At 36.0% G+C, this 13160-nt stretch overlaps 1 protein-coding gene and 1 non-coding gene across 3 annotated transcripts in view; one reads left to right on the forward strand and one right to left on the reverse strand.

Moving 5' to 3' along the window:
- The window catches only part of FAM133B (family with sequence similarity 133 member B), a 35427-nt gene that overhangs the window by 12394 nt on the left and 9873 nt on the right, over nucleotides 1-13160 (reverse strand). For both annotated transcript variants that reach the window (XM_043462587.1, XM_043462588.1), the window contains exons 3-8: nucleotides 11274-11352; nucleotides 10325-10399; nucleotides 10156-10188; nucleotides 9701-9760; nucleotides 9130-9222; nucleotides 8002-8052 (exon numbers count right to left, since the gene is read on the reverse strand). In XM_043462587.1, the coding sequence (XP_043318522.1) occupies nucleotides 8002-8052; nucleotides 9130-9222; nucleotides 9701-9760; nucleotides 10156-10188; nucleotides 10325-10399; nucleotides 11274-11352 (391 nt within the window). The remainder of the gene's footprint in view (nucleotides 1-8001; nucleotides 8053-9129; nucleotides 9223-9700; nucleotides 9761-10155; nucleotides 10189-10324; nucleotides 10400-11273; nucleotides 11353-13160) is intronic.
- Nucleotides 7291-7398, forward strand: LOC122438968. The gene has a single exon (XR_006268713.1). It is a non-coding gene; the product is annotated as a U6 spliceosomal RNA (small nuclear RNA).

The following is a 13160-nucleotide window of genomic DNA, read 5'->3' on the forward strand; positions in this document are numbered from 1 at the left end:
GACTCCTGCTTTCTTTTGGTCTCCGTTTGCATGAAATATTTTTTTTCCAGCCCTTCACTTTTAGTCTGTATGTGTCTCTTGCTTTGAGGTGGGTCTTTTGTAGACAGCATATATAGGGGTCTTGTTTTTGTATCCATTCAGCCAATCTTTGTCTTTTGGTTGGGGCATTCAACCCATTTACATTTAGGGTAATTATTGATAGGTGTGGTCCCGTTGCCATTTACTTTGTTGTTTTGGGTTCACGTTTATACAACCTTTCTGCATTTCCTGTCTAGAGAAGATCCTTTAGCATTTGTTGAAGAGCTGGTTTGGTGGGGCTGAATTCTCTCAGCTTTTGCTTGTCTGTAAAGCTTTTGAGTTCCTCCTTCATTATCTGAATGAGATCCATAACAACAATCATAGAGAAATCAAAAAAGAAATCAAAATATGTTATAGAAATGAATTGAAAATGAAAACACAACCAACCCAAACCTATGGCGACACTGTAAGCAGTGTAAGGAAGGTTCATAGCATTACGAGGCTTACATCAAGAAACAAGAAAAAAGCCAAATAAATAACCTAACTACACCTAAAGCAATTAGAGAAGGAAGAAATGAAGAACCCCAGGGTTAGCAGAAGGAAAGAAATCTTAAAAATTAGGGCAGAAATAAATGCAAAAGAAACTAAAGAGACCATAGCAAAAATCAACAAAGCTAAAAGCTGGTTTTTTGAAAAAATAAACAAAATTGACAAACCATTAGCAAGACTCATTAAGAAACAAAGAGAGAAGAACCAAATTAACAAAATTAGAAATGAAAATGGAGAGATCACAACAGACAACACTGAAATACAAAGATCATTAAGAGATACTACCAGCAGCTCTATGCCAATAAAATGGACAACTTGGATGAAATGGACAAATTCTTAGAAAAGTATAACTTCCCAAAACTGAACCAGGAAGAAATAGAAGATCTTAACAGACCCATCACAAGCAAGGAAATCGAAACTGTCATCAAAAATCTTCCAGCAAACAAAAGCCCAGGACCAGATGGCTTCACAGCTGAATTCTACCAAAAATTTAGAGAAGAGCTAACACCTATCTTACTCAAACTCTTCCAGAAAATTGCAGATGAAGGTAAGCTTCCAAACTCATTCTATGAGGCCACCATCACCCTAATTCCAAAACCAGACAAAGATGCCACAAAAAAAGAAAACTACAGGCCAAATATCACTGATGAACATAGATGCAAAAATCCTTAACAAAATTCTAGCAAACAGAATCCAACAACATATTAAAAAAATCATACACCATGACCAAGTGGGCTTTATCCCAGGAATGCAAGGATTCTTTAATATCCACAAATAATCAATGATAATTACACCACGATTAACAAATTGAAAGATAAAAATCATATGATTATATCAATAGATGCAGAGAAAGCCTTTGACAAAATTCAATACTCATTTATGATTAAAACTCTCCAGAAAGCAGGAATAGAAGGAACATATCTCAACATGATAAAAGCTTATATGACAAACCCACAGCAAGCATTACCCTCAATGGTGAAAAATTGAAAGCATTTCCCCTGAAATCAGGAACAAGACAAGGGTGCCCACTCTCACCACTACTATTCAACATAGTGTTGGAAGTTTTGGCCACAGCAATCAGAGCAGAAAAAGAAGTAAAAGGAATCCAGATAGAAAAAGAAGAAGTGAAACTCTCACTGTTTGCAGATGACATGATCCTCTACATAGAAAACCCTAAAGACTCTACGAGAAAATTACTAGAACTAATCAATGAATATAGTAAAGTTGCAGGATATAAAATTAACACACAGAAATCCCTTGCATTCCTATATACTAAAAATGAAAAAACAGAAAGAGAAATTAAGGAAACAATACCATTCACCATTGCAACAAAAAAGAATAAAATACTTAGGAGTATATCTACCTAAAGAAACAAAAGACCTATACATAGAAAACTATAAAACCCTGATGAAAGAAATCAAAGAGGACACAAATAGATGGAGAAGAAACATACCGTGTTCATGGATTGGAAGAATCATATTGTCAAAATGGCTATTCACCCAAAGCCAATTATAGATTCAATTGCAATCCCTTATAAGCTTACCAACGGAATTTTTCACAGAGAACTGACCAAAAGAATTTCACAATTTAAGAAATACAAAAAAACCGAATAGCCAAAGTAATCTTGAGAAAGAAGAATGGACTGGAGGAATCAACCTGCCTGACTTCAGACTCTACTACAAAGCCACAGTCATCAAGACAGTATGGTACTGGCACAAAGACAGAAATATAGATCAATGGAACAGAATAGAAAGCCCAGAGATAAATCCACGAACCTATGGACACCTTATCTTCGACAAAGGAGGCAAGGATATACAATGGAAAAAAGACAACCTCTTTAACAAGTGGTGCTGGGAAAACTGGTCAACCACTTGTAAAAGAATGAAACTAGAACACTTTCTAACACCATACACAAAAATAAACTCAAAATGGATTAAAGATCTAAATGTAAGACCAGAAACTATAAAACTCCTAGAGGAGAACATAGGCAAAACACTCTCTGACATAAATCACAGCAAGATCCTCTATGACCCACCTCCCAGAATATTGGAAATAAAAGCAAATAAACAAATGGGACCTAATGAAACTTAAAAGCTTTTGCACTACAAAGGAAACTATAAGCAAGGTGAAAAGACAGCCCTCAGATTGGGAGAAAATAATAGCAAATGAAGAAACAGACAAAGGATTAATCTCAAAAATATACAAGCAACTCCTGAAGCTCAATTCCAGAAAAATAAATGACCCAATCAAAAATGGGCCAAAGAACTAAACAGACATTTCTCCAAAGAAGACATACAGATGGCTAACAAACACATGAAAAGATGCTCAACATCACTCATTATTAGAGAAATGCAAATCAAAACCACAATGAGGTACCATTACACGCCAGTCAGGATGGCTGCTATCCAAAAGTCTACAAGCAATAAATGCTGGAGAGGGTGTGGAGAAAAGGGAACCTCTTACACTGTTGGTGGGAATGCAAACTAGTACAGCCACTATGGAAAACAGTGTGGAGATTTCTTAAAAAACTGGAAATAGAACTGCCATATGACCCAGCAATCCCTCTTCTGGGCATACACACTGAGGAAACCAGATCTGAAAGAGACACGTGCACCCCAATGTTCATCGCAGCACTGTTTATAATAGCCAGGACATGGAAGCAACCTAGATGCCCATCAGCAGATGAATGGATAAGGAAGCTGTGGTACATATACACCATGGAATATTACTCAGCCATTAAAAAGAATTCATTTGAACCAGTCCTAATGAGATGGATGAACTGGAGCCATTATACAGAGTGAAGTAAGCCAGAAAGATAAAGAACATTACAGCATACTAACACATATATATGGAATTTAGAAAGATGGTAACGATAACCCTATATGCAAAACAGAAAAAGAGACACAGAAATACAGAACAGACTTTTGAACTCTGTGGGAGAATGTGAGGGTGGGATATTTCAAAAGAACAGCATGTATACTATCTATGGTGAAACAGATCACCAGCCCAGGTGGGATGCATGAGACAAGTGCTCCGGCCTGGTGCACTGGGAAGACCCAGAGGAATCGGGTGGAGAGGGAGGTGGGAGGGGGGATCGGGATTGGGAATACATGTAAATCCATGGCTGATTCATATCATTGTATGACAAAACCCACTGGAAAAAAAAAAAAATAATAATAAAAAAAAAGAAGATGCACCCAAATCCCACTACAGGGGTTTTGGGAAACATCTATGTGTGTATGTATGCCTTTACATAAATACCTGTTTATGTAACCCACTCTTTTCACCCAACAGTATCTTTCCATGCCAATTACACCATCATTTTTGGCCACTTTTGATATACATTGAAACTATGTATCATTGAAAGTATATCTCACAATTTACTTAACCCATCTCCTTCTGGAGAGCAGGCATATAGGTTTTTGCTATTAAAGTTGAAACAGGGTAAATGGTATGTGAGGGAAAAATCTTTATCTAACAATAAAGACTAAATAAAAAACCAAAGCAGCCTTCATCTAAATCACTGTCTCCCTCTCCCACAACCCTCAAAATTGTTTATTTCATTCATTCATCAATCACACGTCACCAAAAAGCCTCTTCATCAGATTCTTTCGTCACTCATAGCAATCTCAGATTATTAGAATATAGTTCATATTTTAAGAATTGCCTAAACATGTTTTTTGGGTTTCCCAGGTGGCACAGTGGTAAAGAATCTACCTTGCCAATGCAGGTGATGCAAGAGATAGTTTTAATCCTTAGGTCGGGAAGATGCCCTGGAGTAGGAAATGGCAACCCACTCCAGTATTCTTGCCTGGAAAATGCCCCGGACAGAGGAGCCTGGCGGGCTGCCGTTCATGGGGTTGCAGAATCAGACACAACTAAGCACATACACACGTATTTTGCCTATTTTTATGCGTGTGAGGTATTCTCTTTCCCTTAATTAATGAAGAACAAGGTTTTTGTGTTACATATTCCTAGTAGTTTTTCTTAGTCTATTCATATATATTTAACTTTGTCCATAGCTTAAATGTCTTTTTGCCATTCAGAATTTGAATTATATGGTCAAAAGTTCCCGAGTTTTGAGGCAACGGCCTTTCTCACTCTGATGTTATATTCACCCATGTCTTTCTCTAGCTACATTTTCATACATTTCTGACTTATCTGGGAATTTATTTGGCCTTAAGGAGTGTTAAACTTTAAATTTTTCAAATGGTTAGTCACTTTTGCCCAAGAAATGCCACCTCTGACATGTATAAATTCCACAAATACTTACCAATTTTTACCTGGACTTTACAATGTTCCATTGTTTTTTCTATTCCTGTACCATACCACATTGCTTTAATCAAAGTATATGAAAAATGTTTCAACTTCTAGCAGAGCAAGTCACACCCAGAAATTTTACTAAATTTTCATGTGTTTCTGAATAGATGTGTGTAGTTTTCTTTAAATTAGTCCTGCTCACTTCCTTAAGATTTTCCTATGTGTTTTTTGTAAATATTATAAATGAAATAGATTTTTCTATTATATTTTCTACTTAGGTATTGCACTGCCAAGCACTTTGGAACAATTTAAAATAAAAATGGAGCTAAAAATAATGATTGATATATATGACTGAAAATTAAAACATTATAAGATTATAATAGACATCCTAATTAAGATTAAGAGAAATCGTAGACTTTTCTTAAGAGATGTTAACTATGTGTCTGAAAGATTAGCAATCAAGGTATATAACTCTTACCAATTGGAAAGATTTAAATCAAATGGAAAAATGGGCCAAGACCATGAAGAGGCAATCCACAGAGAATGAAATCTGCATGGCTAATCAATGGAGGGGCTCAGACATCTCCACACATTAAACTAGCGAAAAAGGAGGTCTCAACAGTGTGCTAAGTATGTACGAGGAACAGGGGTACTATCATATATTACTAGTAGGAGTGTAAATTAGAAAATAAGCACTTTGGCGAGCAAAATGCTGACATGTTAAATGTATCAATATGTTCCCCAGACCCAGAAATTATAGTCCCAGGTATACCTTAGAAAATCAATGAAAAGCTAAGGAAAAGGAGAAAAAGATAACAAATAGCCACGGCAGCACTGTTTGTACTACTCAAGAAAGAAAATGACCTAGATGTCTACAAACAAAAGAACAGAAATACAAATTGTGGTGCATTAAAATAATGGACTATTAGAAGCAGAAGAAACAAACTTCAGAGTATCAAGAAGGATAAATGTCAACAGCACAGTTGCATGAAAAAAAAAACAAGTTTCAGAAGAAAACATAATGATATCATTTTGAAAATAAGTGTAAACACACACTTATCTAAAGGTGGATGGGAAGGATACACAGTAATTTCAAAAACAGCTGCCTACAGTGAAGGAGAGTGTGACAGAGACTTCTGCCAATAAAACAAGACATGACAAAATTAAACCATTTGCTAATGCTACTGGGTATGTATATGTGTTATTTATTATATATGTATATATTACTCTATATTTTGTATATTTTGAAGTACTTCAAAATCATAGTGCAGATGTTTTATTAGTTATTTCATGTTTGTAAACCGCCAGTTCTCAGTTTTACATTGTTTTTAAACACATGAAAGTAACCACTTATTATTTTATAATGATTTTGAAAATCAGGAATTTCTGTTGAAATTATATCACACCCTATTGGAACTGAAAATAATCACACAGTTTCCTTCCTTTGACCAGTTAATATGGCAAGTTATATTGATAAATTTTATATCCTTGAATCCTTGGAATTAATGAAACCAACTCTGTCAATATGGTTTCTTTTTAGTGTATTTATTTGCAAACTGAAAAAAAAAAAAAGAAAGCCCTTCTACATATATACCCAAGAGAAAACATGATAGACTAAGGGAAAGAAGCCAGTCACATAAGGTCATATACAGTATAACTGCTTTTATCTGGTACAGCCGGAACATATAAATCCACAGAGCCATAAAGCAGACTGGAGGCCAGCACAGGAAGAGGAGAACAGAGAAGGAAGCTGAGTACTTAATGAGTATGGGTATTTTTAACGGAATTATGAAAAAGTCTTGAAACTAAAGAGCTGATCTGCTTAACAATGCCCAACACTGTACATAAACTAAGTATCACCAAATTATAATTTAAAGATGGTTCATAGTATATTATGTGAATTTCACCTCAATTTTTGTTGTTGTTCAGTCACCAAGTTGTGTCCGACTCTGCAACCCCATGAACTGCAGCACACCAGGCCTCCCTGTCCCTCGCCATCTCCCAGAATCTGCCCAACTTCATGTCCATTGGAATGATATAAAAAGACTGAATAAACTTTGGTGACATTGGTATTTGGTTTTCTTTTATTAGTAATGCTTTCTTTAGGCTTTTATTTTTAATAATCAGAAAGACTGCACGTGTGCTCAGGTGCTAAGTTGTGCTTGACTCTCTGTGACCCCGTGGACTGTAGCCCGCCAGGCTCCTCTGTCCATGGGGTTTCCCAGGCAAGAACACTGGAGTGGGTTGCCATTTCCTTTTCCAGGGAATCAGAAAGACTAAAAATCATGAATTAGAAACTTAGAGAGGCATAAATTTAGCATTAAGCATAGATAAGCTATAAATGAAGATAAAACATCTATTTACAGTAGAAAAAAGATTTTCCAAATTGTCTATGGTATACTCAATTTGAAACAGAAATCCATGTTCTTTCATTAAAAGGACCTTCTTTAAAATGAGTGAGGAGTGCTCGCTTCGGCAGCACATATACTAAAAATTGGAACGATACAGAGAAGATCAGCATGGCCCCTGCGCAAGGATGACACGCAAATTCGTGAAGCGTTCCATATTTTTAAAATAAAATAAAATAAAACAAAATGAGTGAGGAAACAAACGGAATGTTTAAAATCTTACATTATTTCAATTTTGAGATAATATACTACATCTACACAAATTCTCTGCAGGAATACTCTTCTCATCTTTTACCTTCAATAACGAACCCAATAAGCAAAAGAAATCGCTTAAGTTAAAAAGGGAATGCTTTATTGTTAATTTCTTGAAGCAATTCTTAAAGGAAATGAAGTATCTTAAATTAAAACAATGTAGAGATTTCCCCGGTGGCTCAGTGGGAAGAATACACCTGTCAGTGCAAGGGACATGGGTTCAACCCCTGGCCTGGGAAGATTCCACATGCCACAGAGCAACTGAGCACACGTATTATAACTCCTGAGCCTGTTTGCCACAACTTCTGAAGCCCGCATGCCTCAGAGCCTGTAACAAGTGAGGCCACGGCAACGAGAAGTCCATGCACTGCAACAAAGAGTAGCTACCACTCGCTGCAACTAGAGAAAGTCCACACAAAGCAATGAAGATCCAGCGCAGTCAAAACTAAATGAGTAATATTAAAATATATATACACACACAAACATACAAAAGGCAACGTAAAATATAAATTACCTTTTCTTTCTCAGTTGCATCTTTTGACTTCTTTTTCTTTTTTAAACTATCCTAAACAAACACACACATATATATATTAATTTTAAATGTGAAAGATATAGCATTATACCACAATGAACAAAAATATAAAAAAGGTGATAATGATTGAAAGAAATCTACTTCCAGGCAAGAATTTCTACTTTTGAATCCCTCTGAGCTAGCTATTAACCTCTCTCAGCCTTCCTTATCCATAAAATGGGATAAATATCTACTTCATAGAGTGCTGAGAGGACTGAGTTAAAAGTTAAGTGCTTAGAACTAGGCCTAATACATAGCAGGCGTTCAATAAATGTTAGCTATCAGGATCACTAAACTGGCTCTTCTGCTTTAAAAACAAAACTACCATCTACTGAGTACTTCTAGATGCCAGGCATTTTATCAGAAGGAATCTCAGTAGGTCAAGCAGATATCCGCCATAAAACCACATAGTGGTTTTGTTCTCCTTGACCCCCAGGACAGTGCTTGTCAACTGTGAAACACCACGTCAGAATCAAAGAGACTATTTGTTAAAAATGTAGACTTCTGATCCTAATCAGCCTCACTAAATCAGACTGTGGAGATGGGGCCCAGGAATCTACATTATTATTATAACCTGCATGTATTTCTTATGACCACTAATGTTTGAGAGTTAACTTACCTGATAATTCGGGATAGTACAGAACAGATGAGGTAAGGTACCATAAAAAGGATCAGATATCAAAAGACAGATTCAACTTCCAATTCTAATACTATTTGTATGAATTTAAGCAAGATGCTTTATATCTGCACTACAAATTCTTTATGAAGATGGGAAAAACAATGTCTGCCATGTTTATCATAAAGTTACCATGAAAATTTTGAGACATGGAGACCTATCTATATGTTAGAGCATTTAGAGAACAATTAAATGCCCTATGTACAATATTAAGTGCATCAATTAAGTGGCACAGAGCATCAAAGTACAAAAAACAGTGTCACATTTCAATGCTGAGAGCTATTTAAGATAGTAAGAACGAAAAGAAAATCTAAAAAAAAAAAAAAACAAAAAAAGAAAAGAAAATCTAAGTAAATGTCTGCTATCCAAAACATTGCTCATTTAAACAATTTTACCTTGTTGTCTGATTCAGTTTCTGACATGGAATCTTCAGAAGATTTATGTGAACGACTCTTTTTTTTCTTTTTCCTTTTTCCTTGTCTTTTATCCTACATGAAACATAAATAATTTGCTTTGTTTCGTTGCATATATTTGTTGCATTTAATTGACATCAAAACTTTATCAATGAACAAAACAATGAAAATATCAGCTTGTAAATGTTTTATTTTAAAATTAATATTTAAAATATAACATACACACATCACTTTTTTTAAAATTAAAATTAAAAACGTTAAGTGATTTGAGTCACATGTAATTCTTAGCTAAAATGGATTTTCCGATTTTTAAATCCATTTCTTTTACTAATATTCTTAAATGAACAAGACAAATCTAGGAATCTAAAAAATACATTTACCAGTATTTAAGTATCTAGTTATTTATTCATGTCAGTGCTCTCAGAGATAATCAATCAAAACTTGGAAGTAAACATTTCCAACAGACACTTCATAACAGGTTTTCCCTTGTTATGAAAGATATCAGAGAGGCCATTTCACATATTTCACATTTCGTCACGGCAGCGAACATTACCTCGTCTTCAGAATCTGAAGAACTGCTGGAAGAATCAGAGCTTGATGAAGAAGATGAATACTTGACCAAGCACAAAACAATTAAAGCTTGTGAGATGCAGGAACTTCTCTTTTACTAAGTCTCTCAAATACTTAATGAAATCAATCTAGTTTCTGAGAAACAGATGCCATATGACTTAAATATTAATGTCAAATTTCACACCCCCCCAAAGTAACAAAGATGTGGCAACAGTAGTCAATTTTCCCTCTTTAACTGTAACGAAGGAGTCACAAGGTTATGAGGTCAGCACCTTCCTTTTATTATCACTAACAGAAGAAAACCACCCATAACTACCAAAGGACCTCCAGACTCTGACTTATCTAGAGTTAGCATACAGTTTGTATCAATTACTCTTACTTTTTGTTTTGTAGGCTCTTGATTATAACATTTAGAAAAAATGGAAAACTTTTGCTCACCCTACCAGATTTCTTCTTTTCTTTTTTCTTTCTCTAAAAGCAAACAAATACAAGTACAAATCTAAATAAGGTAGTGTTTTCCAGTGGACCTATTAACAGCAGTACACAGCATTACTATGTAAACCCAACTCTGAGAGTAAGAACAGCAATAAAATAAAAATGGCATTACCTGTCTTTTTTTGGATGAGCTCTCACTTCCACTTAACAATTTCTCCCTGTGTTTTTCTAGTTCTTTCTTCCAGTTCTGCAGAAAAATTATAAACACATCAGAGGTCGTCTCTCCCCTCCTAATATATCTAAATGTTGTTGTCCATTGTTGTTCAGTCACTAAGTTGTGTCCAACTCTTTGTGAGCCCATGAACTGCAGCACGCCAGGCTTCCCTGTCCTTTATTATCTCCCCGAGTTTGCGCAAACTCATGTCCGTTGAGTCAGTGATGCCATCCAACCATCTCATCCCGTTGCCCCCTTCTCTTTTTATACTGAAATGTGCAGACAACAACTACTTCCTTCCTTCCATCCTCTACTATCTTGCTCCCATCTCAGCCTCTAATTACAGTCAAAAGATGCTGCAGGTTTAAGAATCCTTTCCCCTGTCACCAAAGGAGCCTCTAATGAGCTCCTTTCAAAGAGGATATTATGAGGTGGAAATTCCACACTGTATACTCAAAGGAGGAGTAGGTGTTATCACTAAGACTGAGAACTTTTTTCTTTCTAAGAAAGGTGGTTAACTTCTCTTTCCAGACAATAAAAGTTCAATTAATCTATACTGTGGCTGAAATACTACATGTAGATTTGTAATCACAACATGCAAACATCATCGTGGAAATCCCAGGGTAAGATGGAGGCTCTGGGGACCAGGGGAGAGAAGGGACGAACCTAACACTTAGAATACGTAAGATGATTTAAATTACCCTAAGACGGTTTTTCTCTATTTCTTTCTTAAAGAAGTCAAATACTTAAATACAAATCATATTCAATGTAACAAAAACACTTCTAAAATACAGAGTCCCCTTAAAGAGCTAGGCCCAAACTCTTGGCTTATTAAAAATTATGTCATTTTTTTTTATTGTAAGAAAAAAGATTAGTGTCTTTTTCTATAAAGGCACAGTTTACAAACCTCATTCATTTTTTCTTCAAATTCAGCCAATGCCTTGGAGCCTTTCTTTTTCTTTTCTAGTTGTTCTTTCAGTTCTTCCCTTAAAAAATAGAATATACAATAAATTTTCAAGCAGTTCAGATTAGAGATGGATGCTGACAACAAAAATTTCATAGTTTTTAATGTCCTAATAAGCCTCCATTCCAGTTCCAGTGTTGCTACATTTAAAATTTCTTTGCTCATGTCCTTGTAAATTAATTATCATAATAAATCCTATCAGATAACATAATCATTCCTCTCCAGAACATGGGTTTATAAAAACTAATATTTTTTTTTTAAAAACTAATATTTTATAAAAATTTATATTTATATATATTTAAATTTCTATAAGTTTATATAAATATACACTAATATTTAAACACCAAACATTTGAGTACTTCCATACAGTAGGTAAGGGCTTCCTAGGTGGCTCAGTGGTAAAGAATCTGCCTGTCAATACAGGAGTCACAGGTTCAATCCCTGGGCTGGGAAGATCCCCTGGAGGAAATGGTAACCCACTCCAGTATTCTTGCATGGAGACTCCCATGGACAGAGGAGCCTGGTGGGCTATAGTCCATGTTGGAAATGACTTAGCAAGTGAGCACACAGGCACACAACAGGTACTGTTTTAAATACATCTTCCTTTAATCCTCACAACAATCCTCTGAGAAAAGGTAGCATTATTACTCCCATTATATAGGAGAGAAAGAGGCTGTAGCTTAGGGAAGGTCACAAAGCCCGTAGCTGCAGTGTCAGGGTGAGTTAAGGCCTGTATGACTGAACTACCATAGTCTACTACTAAATCACCCACTTTATAATGCACCTGCTTACAAGGAAGAGTGGCCCCGGCTGGTATCTGGGAACTTAGATCTTGGCACCGTCCCCTGATAAGAGCGCTCACCATGCCTATCTATACACATACAACAGTTTATATGAACATCTGCATTCCTTCTGGAAGTCTGAAATTTTGGCAGCTGATAGGCAGAGGCTGATAAATCACCAATAAAAAAGCTGGACATACTGAATCACACTAGTTGGCCACATCTCACACATGTTATCACAACTCACTGCTGAGGGAATTAAAGGCAGCATCCTGTATGACTCCACAGAAGCAGTCCTAGAGTTGACCCCCAATCTCCCCTGGACTTCTCCCCACGTGCCTTTCTCCTCTGTTGACTGTGCCTGGTATCCTTCTACCCAGGAGTAGTATCCTTCTTGCCCATGAGTAGAACTATCTGTGAATCCTTCTAGCAATTACCCAACCTGAGGGTTATCTTGGGGATGTCTGACCACATGTATAATTCACTAGCTTAGGCACTTCCCCTTTCCCTTCTCAAAAAAAAAAAAGATAAAAAGTATTCATCCCTTCTCCCCAATCTTAAAGATAAAACACACTTTGTTTGGCAATAATTTATTTTCCTGTATGCTGCAACAATAAACAATGGCACTGATGAAGAGGCAGACACAGCTTACTTCGTATTTAACTCAAAGGAAGGATTCCTTGTTGTGTGTAAGCACACGTTTCAACCATAGCTGCCCAGCTCTTGGGGGCCCTTAGAAGGAATAAAAAGCTAACAGCTCTGAATCTTCTCTTATGTCACTTCAGGAGTATGGGTATTTAATAATAAGACATACTGAAAAATAATAATGTTAGAGCTATGATGCTTTATTTACGAAAGATTAGAGCCACTCAACAAGGGCAAAACAAACTTTAACACACAACTTAGACAATGGGAAATCCTAACATACTGTAAAGCCAGCAGATAAAACCAGAAACAAGGCCTAACATTTTCTTTCTCAACACTTGTTACACCTCAAAGAAAGGTTAAATTATTCAAACCTACCACTTTAAATAGCCTGGAATACTGC

Source organism: Cervus canadensis, chromosome 3 (assembly GCF_019320065.1).
Source record: "Cervus canadensis isolate Bull #8, Minnesota chromosome 3, ASM1932006v1, whole genome shotgun sequence".
Taxonomy (NCBI): Eukaryota; Metazoa; Chordata; class Mammalia; order Artiodactyla; family Cervidae; genus Cervus; species Cervus canadensis.